The sequence below is a fragment of the Lynx canadensis genome, chromosome E1 (assembly GCF_007474595.2).
Source record: "Lynx canadensis isolate LIC74 chromosome E1, mLynCan4.pri.v2, whole genome shotgun sequence".
In the NCBI taxonomy this organism is placed as follows: domain Eukaryota; kingdom Metazoa; phylum Chordata; class Mammalia; order Carnivora; family Felidae; genus Lynx; species Lynx canadensis.
Genome location: NC_044316.2, coordinates 47,575,983 through 47,596,905, shown reverse-complemented (window position 1 = coordinate 47,596,905; position 20,923 = coordinate 47,575,983). Strand labels below are relative to the sequence as shown.

Below are 20,923 nucleotides of genomic sequence, written 5' to 3'. Positions count from 1 at the left end.
CAGGGGCTGTGATCACCAGGGGACGATGGTCGTGCCTGCCTGCAGCTCACACAGCCACACACAGGCAGACATCCTGTGTTTGCTCATTGTGGGTGGCAGGGTGGAAATAGTCTCAGTCATTACTTATACCTCATGAATCCTGTTAGCAATTCTCCAATTTTCTTTTTTTTGTCAAGGGAACAGAAATCCATTATCAGGTGTTTCCACAAAATTGACCTCATGTTTACTTCCCAGGGTTTAGCGCTTGGTTGCCAAAAAGGAAGTGAAGAGTCAGCAGAGTTTAGGTCAAGCTGCTTGGAGCGAATATCTTCAAATTAACAAGACTCCAGGTCCTGTCAGTGCCGTCAGCCTGCAGATGCCCCCCTCCACCCAGGCGCTGTCCTGCAAAAGAGGTGTTGGGAAACAAAGTCCAGCTCTCCTGTAGGATCCTGCGTGGGTCCCACGTGTAAAGTAGCTGGAGAATCAGGTGCACAGTGACGGCAGGTGACTGCATGATTTTCAGAGAATGGTGCATTTTTTTTTTTTTCAACGTTTATTTATTTTTGGGACAGAGAGAGACAGAGCATGAACGGGGGAGGGGCAGAGAGAGAGGGAGACACAGAATCGGAAACAGGCTCCAGGCTCTGAGCCATCAGCCCAGAGCCCGACGCGGGGCTCGAACTCACGGACCGCGAGATCGTGACCTGGCCGAAGTCGGACGCCCAACCGACTGCGCCACCCAGGCGCCCCATGAGAATGGTGCATTTTTAAGAGACCGTGGCTTTTTTTTCTTTCTTTGCCCCCTCCCCGCCCTCCTGCCCCGCCCCCGAAGTGCTTGAACCCAGATTTGTCTGGGTAGTGAAGAGCCAACTTGAAGAGCCGTTAAGGACACTTTCCTTCCTCCTCTTTCTTACTGGGGAGGCCACTGCTCAGAGCCGGGAGACCCGCCTGCACGGTGTCACCCCTTTGCTCCAGTCTCTCGTGCTCCAGCATCAAATGTTATTACCTGTGTGGGGCAAGAGGGGCCCATATCCCACTACAACCCAGTCCTTCTACCAAGGCGTGGGGTCTCCCGTCTGTCCTGGCCCAGGATTCCCGCGGTCTGTGATTGGCCTCCAGCCTTGGGTTTTCTGGGTGACTTCCCCTGTCCTGCCTGTGCGGATGGCATTGGCTTGTCCCGGCTTGCTCACGTGCAATGTTGCTGCCCATGTCTTCCTCTCGGCTGCAGTGGCGTGCTCACCTGGGCTCTGTCACTTTTCCTGTAGCACCTGACTTTCAGAAAGGGACCACCTTGGTGCCCCGACCCTCAGCTGCCAGAGTCCCTCTGTCCAGCCGGGCATTTCCCATCATACTGTTCCTCAAATCCAGGTGTAATGGGGAAAACTAGAGCCTGATGATCAGTGCGCTCCCACGTGGTAAGAACCAGTGGCTGTGATTGTGGAGAGCGTATTCTGTGTCCAACGTCATGGTAGATGCTTGTCCTCCAACCAGACGGGAAGGGTTGGAATTCTTTCTCCTTGCACGTTAACTGTTTGGCTGTTCATTTCTCTGACACCGTTTCCTCATCCTTATGAAGGCTGGTACTTTTTTTTTTTTTTTTTAACTTTTAAAATATTTTTGAGAGGGTGTGAGCAGGGTGGGGGGGAGGGAGAGAGGGGCAGGAAGAAGCCACAGCAGTGATGCTCCTGATGTTATAAAAAAAATCTCCAATGACGTTGTTGCCTTGTTAATGTGTGTGAGCACACACAGCTTTGATTGGTTTCTTTTGATTGATTAGTTTATTAAATTTTTATTTACAGCTTGTGAATATTTTTATGGCATAAAAATATATAAAATAAAATTTATAAATTAGATACAGCATCAGTATATATAAAAAGATCTAAAAACAAAAACCATATATAAACACATAATAAAAATATATAAATACATACTATAACATATAAACATACTCATATAACAAATATTCACATAACACATGTGCTCACAACACACATGTGCTCACATGACATAAATGTGCTCACATGACATGACAAATATATACTCAACGTATATTCACATCACATGTACTCATGTAACATAAATGTATACTCAGATATATGCTCACATAACATAAATATATGCTCACGTGACATAAATATATACTCATAACAAACATACATATAAATACATATATAATAATTTTATTTATAAATATACTTATTAAATTTAATTATCAGGTACCTTGAATTATTTGACTTATTTCATTGATTCATTTGACTGACTGACTTTGAGAACTTAAGTGATGGGGGTCTGGAGCTCCTGGCAATGCACCCTTCCTGCTTGCTGCCCAGGGAATATGGTCTCTGCATATGTCTGATGAATGGAGGACTCGTCAAGTTGAAAGGCTTCTGTCACCATGCAAATTGCAAAAGCAGGCTCTTCAGCTAAGCTTTTAAGGGAAGGCTGAGGGTGAGCCGTGTGCTGGGGCTGCAGAGTGCATTTCATAGCTGTAATGAGTCAGGCGGAAAAGGACCGAGCTGGCAACCTCCAGATCCACGTTCCACCATTAGCTTTAAGACGTGCTGAAGGTCCCCGTCCCATCCCTGCAAGGGAGCTTTTCTTCTGAAGGAGTCCTGTTTGGGTGGGTGGGTGTTTCTTTTGATGCCAGAAGTTTCATGTTCTTGCAACTTAAATAAATAATGGCAATTGCAGCTATTTGTACGTAGGATTACTGCAGTTAGTTACTTGGATAGAACGTGCTTGTTTGGGGATTTCAGGGTAAACATGCAAACACTAAAACTTGTGTAGAATGTGGGTCACGTACACGGAGCATCTGAAAGCCTTGCCCAGTGTTCACCTAGAGCAATTTTCCAGGCTCTGCATGAACAGCCGGCCCTCGTGACCACTTAATACTCCCACAAGCCTCCTTCATTTTCAGACAGCCCTTACATCATTCTCTCTTACAGTTAGCTGAAATCTGATCCCCTATAACTTTCACTCCCAGGTCCTATACGGTTTCCATCCTTGAGGGACAAACAGAACAAGCTTAAGCCGCCCTGCAAAATACCAGACCTTCCTGTATTTGTGGACAGCAGTGTTGCAGGCTGACACTGCCCTTTCAGGCAGATCCTGGTTTTTAGGATGTGGTTCGGAGTCTCAGATTTTGTCTTTAGATAGCCTAAACCAAGGAGACTGCAAACAAGACGATGAGGGAACCTCTGGAACCCTGAATCATGCCTCAGGAGGAATAAGGACTTACATGCAACTCTCCCCTCCTCCGTTCTGGAGTATATACGTCTGTTAATGCGACCTCTTCTACATTTTTTTTTTTTTTTTTTTGGCATCTGTGCTACATTAATTGAATCAGTTAAAATGCCTTAGTCTTCATCTTTGCTGTTCTCTATATTTCTACAGTTCTAAAGCTAGGTGTGGGAATTTGAAATGTCTTCACTACTTGATGTTACCTTGATAGTATCCAGTTTGTGGAATCAGCCTGGTCTAGCTTTGGAGTTTTTTTTTTCTGGGTTCTAATTTGACCGTTTAGAATACATGCTTTCTCAGTTTCCCATTTTCTTCCTCTCGTTAGGGAAACTTGCCTTCTGTGGGTTCACAGAAGATAAATCCTACTACCTTCACCTCTCCGCTCCCATTTAAAGTGGGTACATTTTGGGGCACCTGGGTGGCTCAGTCGGTTAAGCGTCCAACTTCGGCTCAGGTCATGATCTCACGGTCTGTGAGTTCGAGCCCCGCGTTGGGCTCTGTGCTGACCACTTGCTCAGAGCCTGGAGCCTGCTTCGGATTCTGTGTCTCCCTCTCTCTCTCTCTCTGACCCTCCCCCGTTCATGCTCTGTCTCTGTCTCAAAGATAAATAAAATTAAAAAAAATTTTTTAAATAAAGTGGATACATTTTGTCTACTTGTCAGAAACTGTCTTTCACTGATACAGGTATTTGCAGGTTGTAGGTACTGATCAATGTCCCTGGAATGGGGTGCCATCCCACATAGTTGTGGCATGAGGGTTTTGATGGCTGTTGGTGAAGGTTTGAAGGAATGCATGCAGGTGAGGAAACCCCCTCCCTGCTTGTGGTGGGTCTTTATGTAATCTTACCTAGTTCTCTTCCAGATCTGGATAGAAGACACTGGTTTTCTGACTCCCTTCCTTGGTAGTTGATTAGACTTAACACACTTTTAGGATCTTCAGCTGTTGGGGTTGAGGAGGGCATGGCGGGTCCAAGTTATGCCGACTTGCCCCTCAGGGACCTGAGCTTCTATCTACCATGGCGCCTCCTCCCCTTGTCCTGGCCGGGCTTCTTGACCTGCCTGATTGGAGGGGGGCCCTGGGCTCTGAGGGAGGCTTTGGAAAGCCAGGAGATCACATCTGCCGAGGCACTGTCTGGTCCAGTTGGGCTGATGCTCTGTCAATGTCTGGCTTTGGAGGGGGAGGGGTTGGAGGTCAGGAAGGAAGTGGTGAGATGCTGTCTTGTTCTGGTCCTATTATCTCTTTGTGGAAGTGGGGGCTGTTCGGGTTCCCTGGTGTATTTTCTCTCTTCATAGGGAATATGGAGGAAGGGCTTACCCCCTCAGTGGCCTGTATAGGCTGAAGTTGGCTGAGGCCCAGACTTGCCTGTTTTTTTTCTGGTCCTTGATTTCCTTGTCAGGCCTGATAACATCTTTACTTAGGTTTTCTTTATTTCAAAATACTCACGTGGTTTTTTTGGTTTTGTTTTGGGTTTTTTGTTTTTTTTTTTGTGGACTTTGGGACTAATGACAGGACTATCTATCTCAAGAGGGGTAAGGATACTCTTTCAATGTGAAGAAAATGATTTAAAATCTGGAAGTGAGGCATAAGGGCGAATAGCATGCCTTCTCAGTGTTCTACAGGGGCCATTGCTTACCAAGACCATCCAAAGATTGGTTAAAGGTATTCTGCCTGCTTTTGTTGGATTTTAGCTTTTCAAACAGAGCTAGTTCTCCTCACGAGGAAAACCTTTTTTTGTATCCATATGAGAGGCATGGTAACTAATTGTGCTAATCGTTTGGCAATACAGTTATAAGCCCTACTGTGTACCTTAAACTTCTGTTGTGCTGTATGTCCATTATATTCTGACAAAACAAAGAAAAATGTGAGTTTTAAACAGCAAAAGGAAACCTTGAGATATAATTCACGTTATATATAGTTGACCCTCTGAAAGGATGTGTACAATTCAGTGGTTTCTAAGACTTTTGGTGTTGGGCAGCCAGCAGCAGAGTCCGTTCTAGAACCTTCTCATTGCCCTGTATTAGTCACTCCTGTTCTCTAACCCAGCAAACCTTTTCCCTAAAAGCCTTTCTTGGTGAAGCGTAATTCTGGTTTCAACCAGCTTTACCAACTTAATGTTTCCCTCCTGGAGTTGAATGGCGCATGCCTGTTAAAATTTAAACCGCTTGATTTTGTAGCCTGCTTTCCTCTTACTTAGCAACACATCCTGGATGTTTACCAGCTTTGTTCCCTAACAATTCTCTTACCACATAGTTATTACGGCTGTAGAGTAATTACATCTAACACACGGACACCTGCTAACCTACATGTCTCAGTTGGATGCTTAACTTCTTTCCAACTTTTGGTACTCGGTATATAATGTGTTTGGAAGTCTGTCACGCTTCTTCGTGCGCATTTCTCATTAAAAAAAAAAATTGCATGTGGAATTGTTAATGCAGAACCAAAAGTGTTCTGGGAGTTTTTTAGTGTGGTTGACACACAATGTTACATTAGTTTCAGGCGAACAACATAGTGATTCAGCCGGTCTATAGGCTGTGCTCACACGTGTACCTACCGTCTGTCACCATCCAGTGCTATTTGAATACCATTGACTCTCTTCCCTATGCTGGCCCTTTTATTCACACGACTTACTCTGTCACTGGAAGCCTGTGTCTCCCACTCCCCTTTGCCCAGTTGCTCCCCCCACCGTCACTTTGTTCTGTGTATTATACGTCTGAGTCTGCTTTCTAATTTTTTTTTTTTTTTTTTTTTTTAGATTTCACATATAAGTGAAATCATATGGTATTTGTCTTTCTCTGACTTACTTCACTTCGCATGCTCTCTGGGTCTATCCATGAGGTCCAAAATGGCAAGATCTCATCCTTTTCTATGGCAGAACAAAACATTTTTAAACAGACAAAAATAAGGTGTTAGCGGTTTTATTTTTTGTTTTTGGATGTTTGTTTTTTTTGGTTCTTGTGTGGGTCTCCACATCCTCGAGCATAAGAATTGTATAAAATAACTGATAGATGAACAGTGTAACAAATTTAATTCTAAATATGCACGAAGTAATCTTTTCAATAGTCAAAATGCACCGTGGTGCTATAAACATCTTTTAAAGTTAGATTTTTAGTTACTACATTAATGGTTGAAAAAATTAGTGCAGATGAAAAAAAAAGTAAATCTTCCCCAAATGCCATTGCTGACAATCCCTTTACCACTGTGGTCCATACCCTTGCAAATTCGTGCCCATGCAAAAACATGTACGTTTAAAAACTGTAAACAGCTCTACATCATTGTCAAAGTGAATTTTTTGAAGCACCTTTTGTAAGTATTGATCTTAAAAGCCTTTTGATCTTAAAATTGCCATAACTTATTTATGTTTTTAATTTCTTTTGCCTTGTTTTCTGGCATGTGATTGGTCATTATAACATTCATTTGGTAAGGTTACCTTTTTTTTTTTTTTTTTAAAGTACGAAAACTTGCCCATTTCCTTTGTCTTCCCTGGCCCGCTCACCACTGTTACCGTGGGCATTGGAATCCCCTGGACACTTTCGAATGTCCTTTTTGGAAACTTACAACCTTTATTGCTTTGTAATTATGTTGTGTTCCACCTCCCTGTTGCTTTATTAGTTCCCAACATACTTGATAAAAGGAAGGTAATTAGTGTATTACGGCTTCTTTTGAATTGTTCTCCAAGATAAGCAGAGGAAAAATGCTACCCGGGTAAAAATTTACGTAATAATATGAACAGATTTTGCCACATAAATGCAATGTAATCTCAAGAAAACAAAAGCATTTTATTCAGGGAACCTTTCTACGTGTATTGATCTTCAAGAATTAAAAATCACCACTGTGCGGATGGCCCTGAAATTTCGGAAGTAACATGGTACCATGTTTGGGTTAACGAAAATGTTTTGCATCTCTAAAATGTCTTTTCAATTCTGAGACCGTTCCCACCCCTGTTGCAATATTGACTGAAATCAAAACCAAACTGGAACATTAAACATGAAGCACTTTTCCCTAACTTACCTACAGGAGCTTTGTAATTATGTGACTGAAGGAGGGGAAAGAAAGAAGAAAAAGGCAGTGGGTTCCGAAGTGAGCGTTGACTAAAATATTTGGAACAGCTTCGTAATTTCCTTCTGTGAATCATGACCTGGAGTACTGTTTCCTTGGTTGATATGAATCACGTTCCGTCAGTGCTTAATTCGTCTGACCTGCCCCCCCCCCCCACCTGCCTGTGTAGTTTGCATGAGGTGACCTGGGCCTATTTTCATGTTTTTACATAGCTGTTACTGCACACTGGGTCAGATGACGGCCCAACGTGGTAAGAAAAACTCCCTTGACCTGTTGTCCTTTTTCAACCTCAGCAACAGCCTCCTTTCCGCCAGTCTTCTGGGCACGTGAGGCTAGAAGAGACTTTGCCTCGGTGCTCAGAGCCCATGCTGGGAAGACTGTACTGCATGATCTTGAAACATTCAATTTGTGACTGTTTACCAGACTAAACTTGAAGCTCTTCAAGGTATCTGAGCCTTGGGGGGCGCCTGAGTGGCTCAGTCTGTTGAGCATCTGACCCTTGATTTTAGCTCTGGTTATGACCCCAGGGTTGTCGGATTGACGCTATTGGGCCCCAGACTGTGTGTGGAGCCTTCTTAAGATTCTCTCTCCCTCTTTGCCCCTCCTCTGCCCGTGCACATGCACTCTCTCTAAAACAAAAAACTGAGCCTTACTGATCTTTATAGACACCGGGGTCTGGCGCCATGTCTGGGATGTAGCTATTGCCCAGTAACTACTTGTGGACCAGAATTTAAACTGAATGCTTTCTAGTCACTGCCTCTGTTGCTTTACCACCTACTTTCTTACCCACCCCCGTATATTTGGTTTCTATTTTTTACAACTACCAAAGCCACAACCTGTGTAGGACCATGACCTTCGAGTCCCTGATCTCATAGATCTGTCTCAGCAACTTCCTGACTACTTGTGAGAGACTATCAAAAATTTGCTTTTTGAGATGTTCGCACCTTCCATTTTCAAGACTCCTGGCTGTCTGCTTGCCTTCCCCCTACACCTATCTCTTTTCTTGGGCTAATGACTCTTCTAGTCACTTAAGCACACCATCTCTCTCAAACCGACTCAGGGTTGTGCTTAATGAAATCCTCTAATTGTCACATGCCTGCCAGGCTTCCTGGCCTTCTGCTAGGAGCTTCATGGGTGATTTTTGGAAGGAGTGAATGAATAGGTAAATGTGCAACATTTTTTTTTTTTTTATGTGATCGACTTTCAGAATAAACTCTGAAACTACAAATACCAGAAAAGTAGACCTGGCTGGTGGCCTTGCCCTTAGCCTTCAGTTTGCAACCAGATGGCTTGTTTTCTGAACAGATAGGTGCTAAGGATGTTGACTCTTCAGGCAACTGTCAGAATTTGAGAATAGGGATTAAACGGAAGACTAGAGGCGGAGGAGGGGTCATGACCTTAGTATCCACCTACCCAGCCGGTCCCCCAAAAAGGTCTCCAGGGAGCACAGTTGGAAACCCACTAGGTGGATTCTTAAGTCTCCTGATTTTGTTGTTCTCAGGCTCTGTGATTTTTGAATGAGTGATATCCTCATGACCGTTAATGCAAAAGGTGACTTCCCTGGGGTCTTGGTCCCCCGAGGATTGCAAGTGCTAGTTTTCTGGGTGGTTTTACACTTGTGTTGGGGACGTGTCATCTCCCCACTAGGGATGAAGGAAGCACTTGACGTATAATCAGGCCTTGTGCAAACACAGTCCTCGTTATCTTGATTGCAGATACCGGCTAGTGTATTAAGCAGGACACCCACACACAAGATCAAGGATTTTTTTTGTTGTTTATTTTTGAGAGGGAGACACAGAATCCGAAGCAGGCTCCAGGCTCTGAGCTGTCAGCCCAGAGCCTGACGCGGGGCTCGAACCCACGAACTGTGAGATCATGACCTGAGCCGAAGTCGGATGCTCAAGTGACTGAGCCACCCAGGTGCCCCACAAATCAAGGATTTTAATTTTGAGTTGCTGATTATACTTAAACTCCTTTGTAATCATGAGCAAATCTATGCACATACCCCAGATGCTTTTCAGATGTCAGGGTTTCTATTTCATATCAGCAATTTGGATTTAAAACACGATTTTTGTTTATAGTCACTTGTGGGCCCTTATTTTTCTTGGGGTAAAGTGTGAACAGCACCTTAATGCCTTATTAATCGCACGTCACTGCTTTGGACTTAAAGGTACCCTCGGTCTCCATTGGTGACACAGCTAAATTTTGTGGGCCTCAGGTATGCTAGCCCATGGAGCTGTCAGGGAAGAATGACTTCCTTGAAGGCCTTCCTGCTTGTTCATCTCCCTTGATTGAAACCTGAAGTTTATTTACCTGTGGAGCCTTTCCCTGAACACATTAGACTTTTACTGCCTCTGATTACACTGGGTTCCATTTGAGAAATGGGATGTGATGGTTTTCTTGTCACAGGGGCACACTGGTCTGATTAAAAATGTTCATTGATGGAATAATTTGTTTTCCAGAAACTGCCTTGGTTTATGTAAGCTTTCTAAACCTGCTTTAGCAAAGTACTTGGCTTAGACAAGTTTATGGTCTGAGAATCTGAGGTGAAAGTTCTCAGCAGGATTGGTTTCTTCTAGGGACAGTGAGGGAGAAGGACTCTCCCCCAGACTGCGGATTGTTGGCAATCATTGGAATTTCTTGGCTTGTAGGAGCATCACCCCAATTTCTGCCTTCATTTTCTTTTCTTAAAAATTTTTTTAATGTTTAAATTAGGGTGAGAGAGCACAAGCAAGGCGGAGGGTGGGGGCAGAGGTGGGGGTGACAGAGAATCCGAAGCAGGCTCCAGGCTCTGAGCTGACAGCATAGAGCCTGATGCGGGCTGGAACCCACAAACCATGAGATCATGACTTGAGCAGAAGTTGGATGCTCACCTGACTGAGCCACCCAGGTGTCCCTGCCTTCGTTTTTGCATGGCATTCTTGTGTGTCTTCGTCTGCATTTCCCCTTTTGTAAGGACACTGTCCTATTGGGTTAGGGCCTGCCCTGTGCCAGTATGACTTCCTCTTAACTAATCACGTGTGTGAGACAGCACTGTTGCTAAATAATTTCACATTCTGAGGTTCTGTGTGTTAGGACTTGACCATAAGAATTTGCGGAGAGGGGTGCACAATTCAACCCACAACAGGACAGCTAATGCCAGAAATGATCAGATGACATTTTCATTTCCGAGTCTGTTAGGGGAGAGGAGTGGAAATAATAAAAGAAGCTGAGTGTGCTTCAGAGACAAGCTAGAAAGACACCTGTTAGAAGAGGAGAAATCCTGTCCTCTGAAAGAGCTGCGAGATTGTTTTTAATCTACTAGGTACAAAAGTAACTTATTTTTGAAGTCTTGGCTCTGGTGTTTCTAACCACTTCTTTGTCAGTATTCTCAGAATATCTCAATGGCCTTTGATGAATCATGGAGGGGGAAGGGTGTAACCACATGGGCAAAACCCCATCTAACTTATCTCTCAGACTTTTATTATGTACATTTCCAAATATCTGCAGACATCGTGAGACTAGACCATATACCTGTCTCAGAGCTGTAGTAAGTGTGGACTTGTACCAATTTTGGCTCATCTGTTTTCTTCTTGCCTGGAGTCCGTTAGAGCGAATGGCGGACATCATGTATTGCAACTTGTTTAAATTTCTTGAGACAAAACTGATGTTTCACTTTTATAATAAAAAACAAACCATAAAGCTATTCAATGATACGTGTTACAAAATATACCCTGGATTTTACATTATAACAAATTAAAAGAGGAAGAAAAGGGAAAGATAAAGGGAATGGACGGACAGGAGTAAGGGGAGAGTCTATGTGAAATACCTACTACTTTCCAGGTTTTTCTCAACGAGACCCTGAGCTTCCCTAGGAGCAGGCACCATGTCTTGGCCATCCCTTGACCTTTATTCTTGGTGGGGTGTAAGTGTATATTAGGTATTCAGTATATATTTGCTGAATTACTAAATGAATAAAGAATGGATGAGATTCTCCAAAAGGCTTGCCCAGAGACAGGCTCAGAAAAAGACATTTAGAGACAGAAAAAGGAAGAGAGACTCCGTTTCTTTGCCTGTTGGAGTCTCCAGAATATTTCTTCCAATGCTGTGTCACAATGTAGCTTTTTTACAACCCTAGTGACAAATACATTGATCCCTGCTGAGCCCCTGCCCCAGGCTGGATGGAATTGCCTTATAAACTTCGAGGTTTCATCTATACTGCAGGTGCCCATTCTTCGTTTGCCTCACGTGTTACCACCTTCTGTTTTCCCAGAGTTCTGGAGCTGAGGTTTCCTTTTTGCCTGCCATTCTGGGGAAGGGTTGGGGTGCTGTTAAACATGTGCATTTCACCGCAAGTGTGATTTTGGGGTCCGTACTGCAGTCAGACTGGTGCTCTTAGACGGGAGTTACCGTTGAGCAAAAAGAAATAGGACTTTAAAAGACTACAGAGAGTGAACCCTAAGGTTAACATGGATTTGGGGAGGTAATGATGTGGCAGTGAGGTTTATCATTTGTAACAAATGCCCAGCTCTAGTGGTGGTGTGTACTGTGGGGGAGGCTGTGCGTGTGTGGGGAACAGGGTATATGGAGAATCTCTTTATCTTCCGTTCAACTTTGCTGTGAACCCCACTGCTTAAAAGAAAAGTCCCTCAAAAAAATACTGTCGAGAGAAATCTGGTGTTACAGGCTTGCTAAAGTCTTATGTAGAATGTATGCAATTTCTTTTTGGGGTCAGGAGATGGAAACCCAGAGTGCTTGCTGGGTTGCTGATGTTCAGATATGGAGTCATTGCGAGCCTGTGAAGGCTTTATGCCCTTAGGAACTTAAAAGGAAGTTGGATCCTTCAGATGATTTGGAAATGACAAAAACTGCCGCAGGATCTGAGCTTAAAAATCAAGCCTTTGGGATTTCCCTTCAGACACGTTTGCCTGATTTGTCATGTACTTTAAGGGATTTTTCTCCGTGAAACAGATGGGCCTTTATACCACAGTTACTCGAAGTATTGAGATGATTTTGTTGCTCTCTGTCGATGGTATCGGAGATGTCCATCCCGTTTCGGTTCTGGGTCGATTATGACAGTCAAGTGGAAATAAGTCACAGAAGGGAGGCTGTGTATCAATGCCCTGTTGGCATATGTGTGGCTGTCATTACCTACCTTCTTCTGACCGTGTGCCTTTTGGGCCACATCTCATCATCAAATCTCCTCTTTGCTCCTTGAGTCGGGAAGAGTCCTTCATACTGGTGATTGGCCTGCCTGTTCTTGAAGTTTTTCTTGCCTAACCCCCCACTCCCACTCTCCAGGCCCCAGAGTCAGGACTCGGACGTCTCACCTCGCGCACCACCACCTCCTTTCCACTGTCAGCCGAGGATGTGGGGGTCGCCAACACGCTCCCGTGCTCCTTGGAGTCCATCTGCCATCTTGCCTTCAGCTCTCAGCTACTCAGATACCTCTTAAAATTCGGTCTGCAGGTCCCAGCTGCCTTTTGACCTTTAACCCTGGAGGTCCACTTGCTTGCCTGGCACATCTATCTGGGTGACCCAGCAGCATAGGGTACTCACTTTGTCTAAAAGCAAACACACACAGTCGTGTCGTCTCCTTCAGCCTGTGTAATTCCCATGAGCGGGTGTGCGGGTTTCCAGGTTCTGGTTCATTCTTCCCTCTTGCCCTCCTTCATTCATTTCCCACGATGAACTGTAGAAGCATCTGTGGTAATGATTTTATATATTCCAGTGTATAAAATCGTATGGTGTACGTGAAGGTGTAGGGATATATGGAGAAAAAGATCTTTTGAAAGGTTGTTGGAGGCTCACATCCCTGAAAGGTCTGGAGGAGACTGCCACACCAATGCCAAGATCTGGTTTCTTTCTTTCTCCCTTAGCGTTCCGTGCTGCTAAGGCTCTTCTCTTGGTTGAGGATGGCCACGCCATTTGCCCAGTTTGCTCTGACCTGTAACCTAGGGGCCTTTCTTTCACACCTCATATTCAGTGTCTCCGCTTTCTCCAAAATGTATCTCAAAATGCAACTGGGAAGGAATGCAAAAAAAAAAAAAAAAAAAAAAAAAAAAACCGTCATGTGGGACTTGGGGACTTGAGAGCAGAGGAAAAGGTTAAAGGTGACTCCCCTGGGGGGAGGAGAGGCGTGCCTGGTCAGAAACGGGAACCCTGGGAGTTTGTGAGAGTTGGTTAGGGGCGTGTGCACAAATTCTCCAGGCAGAGTATACTACCTGAAAACTGTCATCCCTTCTGCTAATATGTGATAAAGCACATTTACTTGATTTGTTTTCATACAACTTGAACACATATGCCACGAGAAGACTGTTTTCCTTGTTACAAATCTGAAACCAATAATTTTCCTTGAGCATGCAAATATAACATAGGCTCGGATTTTTGTGAGTCTCCCTACAAAGCTGAACGTGGTTCACTTGCCTTAGTTCTCATTTCATATTCTGATGTGACGCTACCTTTCATTAATCCCTTCCAGCTAAGCAAAATTTAATTACAGCCACGTCACATGATGGCAGCCATTCATGTATTTAAAAAAAGGAACTCGAGGAAGCTCAGCTAGCCACCTTCTGTTCTGAATAAAGCCGGACTGTTAAATGTAGTAGGTTTTCCCTTGAATTTGGGTTTTGTTACATAATGCCGTACCCTTTCCCCTCCATTTTGGGTAAAGGAGTTTTTTATGCCTGTGTTCCATTTATTGATGCTGACCTGAATTTGAAATGATACAGACTTGAGGGTGAAAAGGAAAATCAATGATCGCTTGAAGAGAAATGGAAAGTGGTATGTAGTGTATATTTTGTTCCTTTCCATGAATCTGGCAATCCATGTCAAGTGTTAAACAGGGCTAATGCCGTCTTACATAGAGAGTGTCAGTGTTGCAAAGATCTGGTTGAAAAGCCAGGCCTGCAGTCTAAGGGGACTTGCCTCTGCCATCATTATTACCAGCGTTATTGGCTGCTGGTGAGTGAAATGGGAGGCTTGGTAGAAACACGTCTCTGGTCCTCAGGAGTTAGGAGTCCTCTGCTCTGAATTCCACCCTTAAGAATTTCATGCAATGGAAGCAAATACTTGGTTTTCTAAATCAAGTGCGAACAAGAATTACCATGGAAGATTCCCATACGCAGGACTGCAAGGCTCTCTCATTTATAATTTCATAAGTAGTGTTGCAAGTTGCTGAATTAAACTTCATCATGGTAAGAGCGCCATAACTTAATAAAACTTACCACTTGGATCATCTCAAATGCGTAGCTGAACGCCATCAAGTGGGCTCACAGTGTTGGGCTGCCATCACCGCTGTCCAATCTCCAGAACTCTCTCTCGACCCAAGTAGAATTTAGTGCTTATTCCCTGTTCCTGTTGTCCAGCTCCTGGTGGTGACCTCTGCTCTACTTTGTCCCTGAATCTATTTTTAGGGTACCTCATACAAGTGGAATCATGCAACAGCCATCCTTTGGTGTCTGTCTTGTTTAACTTAGGGATGAACCTTGAGATCATTACCCTATCATACCATATGTCAGAATTTTTCCTTTTTAAGGCTGAATAATCAATTGAATGGATACACTGCATTTTGCTTATCCATTCATACGTTGGTGGACTTTGAGGTTGGTTCTGTTGTCAACTATTTTGATAATGCTGCCGTGAACGTGGAGACCCAGAAGTGGAATTGTTGGCTCATGGAGGAGTTCTGGGTTTAACTTAGGTATCATCTTACGTTCTCCCCATCATGAGACAGGGTTCCAGTTTCTCCTCATCCTTGCCATCACGGGTTTTGTTAACTGCCTTCCTAGTGGGTATGAGGTGGTGATGGGTCACTTTCCATTAGAACTTTCTCTCCTGTCAGAGCAGTTGATGCGCCTCCCTGATTGATGTGTAATCCGTGTTGGTGGCGTTCCTGATGAGCCGGAAGCAGGTGGTTGTGACTGATTCCTCTGTACGTAGTCTTGGCCCACCATGCTCTTTTAGTAAAGCTCTAGGTTCGAATGAAATCTAGAAAGTGGCTCTGGGCATACCACTTGGCCAAGATCACTCCAGGAAACGTGGCCCAGTGTCAAGAGCTCCCAAGTCTTTGACCTCTGTGAGGACATTTGGCATGGAAACCACGTCCTCTGCAGTCCCCCAGGTGTGTCTGATGAGCCAAGACAATTACAGTTAAATCAGTTCTTAGCAGATTCAGGGGGTACAGTGTCAGAAGTAGTGTTCCTCTCACACGGAGTGTCGGGCTTTCAGCTTTGCCCTTTGCTGGGTTTGGTTCACTTTGATGAATGACTTTAATGACCATGACTGAAAACAGCTGTTACCATCAACATGGCAGCATTGCGGCAGACCTCTAGTTTTTCTGGAAACTTTTGTGAATTCTTGAGCCAAACGTAGGTGACTGTTTGTCTGTCTTGGAAATCGACTCCTGACAGACAGCGAACACTCTGCTTAACTTCCATTTCGCTTACTCCCGGAAGTGAGATTAGCGTGTGATACGGACTTGTAGATGAAGCACTCCCAATTTTAAAGCCAGGTAACGTTAAGAACTGTTATTTGGCCAAGCCTGCAGTCTTTTTTTTTTTTTTTTTTGTCGTCCTCCCACATCATTGGCCCAGTGTGATTTGTGCATCTCATGTGTCATCCATTACCGTTGGGTAGCATAAGCATATCACGTAGAGGATTAGAGGAAAGGGATTTTGTGCTTAGAAAATAATATGAAGATTTACTTTGTGATTTTAAGCTGCATGATAGCTTCATATTTTAAGAGCTCTCATTTGGTTATGTAAGCAGGCATGCCCCAGAGTTTTGGAAAATGGGGCTCTGGCTCCCTCTCACCAGCCAGCCTGTGCTCATTTGAGCAAAGGCTTAAGTACCTAGGGTCCAGCTCCAGGACCAACCATGGGGTGGGAGAAAATTGCCATGATGTGTGTCTACTTCCTGTCTGCCAAGGTCAGGCAAACACGTATCAAATGCATACTGTGTGACAGGTACTGCCTTATCCCTGACTTGCCTCGATTCCCCCTCGCTCCATACAGCATGGTGAGATTGAACACCTTCAGGATTCTAAATAAAAATAAAAACAGCTCCTCATTTTTAGCCGGGGGAAACTTTTCCCCTCTCCACATAAACCTGATAAGTACTTTGGCGTTACTGAGCCAATCTGTTCCTCGTTCTTCAGCTACCCCAGCAAGACTTCTCAAATGTTTGCATTATATTGTCTTACAGAATGTGCATTACCCGGTTTAGTCTGGAACTTGAAACCAAAGGTCAAGGCCCACCGTTCATCATTTTGGAATCTCTGGCCCTTGCGCAGCTTTCTGGGCTGGCCTTTCTCAGACCAGTGCTGTGTGCAGCCAGGGTCTGGGAATATAGGCTCTTCTTCCCTGCCCTCTTGGAGTGGGGGGTGAGGTAGGAGGAGGGGGGTAACTGGGCTTTCTGTTCCTGCTTCTGGGCACATGGTTTCTTCTTTGAAGATTATCCATTCTGAATCTTGAGTATTTGAACGGGCCTTGCAGGGTCCTTATGGTTCAGATGGCTCCCATGTGACCCTTCACCTCCTGTTGGGTGAACCCACGCATTTCTAGATATGACTTTCACGTTAAGGTAGGCTAGGAAGAAGTAATTCGGGAGACAGCTGGGGCTCTTTGCTACCCCTGCGGATTACACCATGTAGCGAGATTATACCATGTAGCCTGGAACTTCTTGGGGTAAAATTTGATAGGCTTTTTGAGGCACAAAACAGAAATAAAATAATTGTGGGTTGAGATTGATAAGTGCATTGAAAGGTACATGGGGATTGAAAGGACAGATTAAAAAAAAAATTCAAATGCATTTGATAAATACAGGTTTTCCAAAGTGTTCACCTGAATGTAGAGATGGTTTAAAAAAAAAAAAAAAACCAAACCCACAGTGTTGAACGATTAAGTAGGGAATCCAAATGCTCATTTTCCTTTCAAAACACCATATCCATAATAAACCATGATGAGGAAATAATGCTCCTGTGACCCTTTTCCCTTCGTAATTTATCTTGCTAATTCCAGTGAGCGAGCGATGACTTTGTGCCTGGGGAGAGCCAGCAGATGAGATTAATTTGTGCCATCACAGCCTTGCTTTATTATCTACCCTTGGAGAGGGCTGGGGAGATGCTTTTAGCAGAAACACTGTGAAAAAGCTTCTCTGAGGGTTTGGAGGAGCTAAGTGCTGCCTTTGACAGTGTCTTGGCACTGCTGGGGCAGCCTGGGAACTCGTCACTTCTCTGTCCCCTCCTGCCATCCTGGTGGGCAGGTGCAGTGGCCTGGCAGGCAGCCAAGGAGAAGCCTTCGCTCGGGCATCTCTGCTTCTAAATTAATTTTTATTAAGTTTATTTTGAGAGAGTGTGCGTGTGAGAGAGAGAGCAAAGGAGATGCGGGTGGGGGAATCCCAAGCAGGCTCCACACTGTCAGCGTGGAGCCCGATGTGAGACTCAAACTCTCAAAATGTGACATCGTGATCTGAGCTGAAATCAAGAGCCAGGCTTTTGACTGATCGAGCCACCCAGGTGCCCCGGCATTTCTGCTTCTAAGAGGATGCTCTTTAAGACCTCCTTGTCACCTTCCCATGGATGGTCCTTACCTACCGCCACCTCTGCTTGCTTATGTCTGGCCTACCTCCCCCCCCCTTTTTTTAATTGTTATTTTTAATAAGGACTTTTATAGTGACATTATATAACAACCATCTTAAAACTATTTTAAAAGAAAACAGCCCTCCCTTATCCACTGCTGTGACAGGGCATACCCACATCTTCCTCCTCTGGATTATTTTATTTTTATTTTTAAGTAGGCTTCATACCCAGGGCAGGGCTCAAACTCATGACCCTGAGATCAAGAGTTGGTTGCCTAACCAATGGAGCCATCCAGATGCCCCTTGGTTACTTTATATATATAAAATACACACATACATAAACACATATGTAATACATATACTTTAAATGTATGTGTCATCCTTGCACTCCTTTTTTCTGCCACCCATGTATAAAAATCTTGGCATCACCTCCTCTGTCTTTCTGCTCCTGTCAACAGCTAGAACACAGTGGAAGGAAAGGGGAGACCATAGTTCCTGTTGTGTAAAATGTACATGGTGACCCATGTTAAGTAGTGTTGAGGATTCAGTTACATGTTGCGTGTGCAAGGACCCATCAAAGTGACACATAACAGGATGCTCAGTAGTGTCTGGGGTTGGTTGGCAAGTCTGATTGGTTCTTCTGCAATTTCTCTGGCATCTATTACTTCTATTTCTCAGCAGACTGAAGGATGACAGTTACTTCATCCTTAGATTATATAAGAGGCTTCTAATTGGGCCTATTGGCCCAAATCTGATCCCTTAAATTCTTCTTATTGGCCACCATTTGCCCTCCTAAAGCACTGTTTTTGTCCGTGTTACTCTTGTTCAAACCTGTCAGTGGCTACCAAAGCTTATCAAAAACATTCTGAATGTCTTAATGGCCACTCGAGGCCCTCTATTACTTTCTTAATACTGGGCTTGGTACTTGTTCTCCCTTTAGGATCTCCGCTGTCTGCAAACCTGCCATTTTCTCCCTCTCACAGAAACAACTGACCCTCTTCGGTTGGCTTTGTCTATGGCCACGTGTGCAGGGAATTGTGGTATCTTTGGGGGAAGAAAAAAAGAGCCCAGAATCTGGGGAGCTCTAGCCTTCCTTCTGCAGCAAAGACTTAGGGCTTACCCAGTATTTCTGAGGGTATACTTTCTAGCATGTTCAGCAAAGAACAGTGGAGTACTAGAAGCTTTGGAGGAAAGACTACCTAAGTCATTTCCTTATTTTGTATCCTCCATGTTATGCTATCCATAAAAATCTCTTAGGGAATTATTTCTGTAACAACTCTTTGATCTGTCCTCAGTATTTAGCAAAACCATGTTGAGCTTGGAAAACATTTGCTGTGTAGTAGATTTGCGGGGACTCCCCAGAACTCCAAAGGGCATCTGGTTACATAACAACTGGTGATAGCATTTGTGGCCAGCAGTCATGTATAAGAAGGTGCGAAGGTGTTGGCCTTCCCCCCCCCACCCCCCACCCCCTCTTCATTTCAAAGGGTTGTTTTCTGTAGATTGAGTTTGTGGTCTTGAGTTCAGAATTCTGAGGAAGTTCTACAACCCACAGATGGAGATACTGTATATATAATCTGCTATTACCTTTTTAAATTTTACCCACAGGGTGTCATGTGTTTAGACACTTATATGCATGCATTGTGTATTAGTATAGGACAGTGCAAAGTACCTGAGACTGATTCATGGTTTATACCTTGGGAAATTGTCTTAGAACCTCTGGCCCTCTCCTCCTCCCTCTCTCTCAACTTTAGAAAATAGAAACTAGGCTTAAGGTCTCGTTAAGCCCTGAATCCTGGCATTTTCTGGTTCTACTATATATGTCTGATTGATCCAAATATTGCTGAGTCCTGAAAAAAAATGCCTTCCAATTGCTGTTTAAGATTCTGTTGTGAAATGAAATTGACTTCTAACAGCATGTAGCCCTGTTTGGAAACCAAAGTTTGTCTGTTTAATTACTAAGCTTAGTTTTCTTTTCTTTCCACCAGTTTGCTGTTTTGTGGTTCACAAGAGGTGCCATGAATTTGTCACTTTTTCTTGTCCTGGTGCGGATAAGGGACCGGACACTGACGTAAGTAGTCTGAAAACTGTTATTTGACGTTAATGCAGATCTTTGACTTCAACCTCTTCTTTTAATGCCTGTACAACTGTTGCTTTGGCACACGTTCTTAATGGGAAGACTTGTCAATGGGTCCTGTACAACTTGGGCTCCTACCAGTGAACAGATACAAAGCCCTTTTGAGCCCTGGCAGGGTCGGAGGAGAATTTGTTAGCTTGTATTCTTCCACTCTGGGCGACCACGTGGACCAACTCCACCAACTTTATAGTAAGAGCTTTCACTAACACAGTGTGCTGCTTTTCTGAAGACGTTGACAAATTTTACAACATTAACACGAATCCCCTTTTACGGTTCACCCTAACGGTTTATTGACTAAAAGGGCCATCTTTGCTTTTAGCCGATGTGACATCTTTCTAGTTTGCTTCCTGAGATCCTTGCTGCCTTTTCATTATGTGTTATAAATGCTGCTGTCGATTTAAATAATTCAGCATCTGCTCCACTGAACAACCGATCTCTGAAGCTGCCCATGTGTGAACACATAATTTTATTTGTGCCCTAATTCTGCCTCTAGTGAGCATCTCTCTTGCTTACATCTCTTGTTTACTGAAAAATGGGATCATCAGAGGAGAGTGGGAGCCAGGAGGCATGGGAAACACCAGTATCTAAAATACATTGAGTGGAAAATTGGGCTGTTACATGGAAAATATTTCAGCAACAAAAAATTGCAGGGGAGGCCTGGAAGAGGAGACCTTTCTATTATTCCTACCTTTGGCTCTTCTTCCTATCAGGAAACACAGATCTCAAAACAGCTTTGTCCGTGCAGGCAGGGCTGAATTCTTCCCTTTTCTGAAGAGGGTGTACTCATGGTAAGCTCTGGGGTTCCGATCTGCCTTATTTTGGCACAGGTATCAAAGGAACTTCCATTGCGTTTCTGCTAAGATGCCGGAGGAAGCTGCACCGAGCAGGAGCCCTAGGCTCTGAGCTGCTACTGGTCTGCAGAGGCTCTGAATGTGGGAGCCAGAGAGCCTCAGA

At 44.1% G+C, this 20,923-nt stretch overlaps 1 protein-coding gene across 2 annotated transcripts in view; it reads left to right on the top strand.

Moving 5' to 3' along the window:
- The window catches only part of PRKCA (protein kinase C alpha), a 401,401-nt gene that overhangs the window by 136,932 nt on the left and 243,546 nt on the right, over positions 1–20,923 (top strand). For both annotated transcript variants that reach the window (XM_030295703.1, XM_030295704.1), the window contains exon 3: positions 19,821–19,903. In XM_030295703.1, coding sequence (XP_030151563.1) covers positions 19,821–19,903 — 83 coding nt within the window. The remainder of the gene's footprint in view (positions 1–19,820; positions 19,904–20,923) is intronic.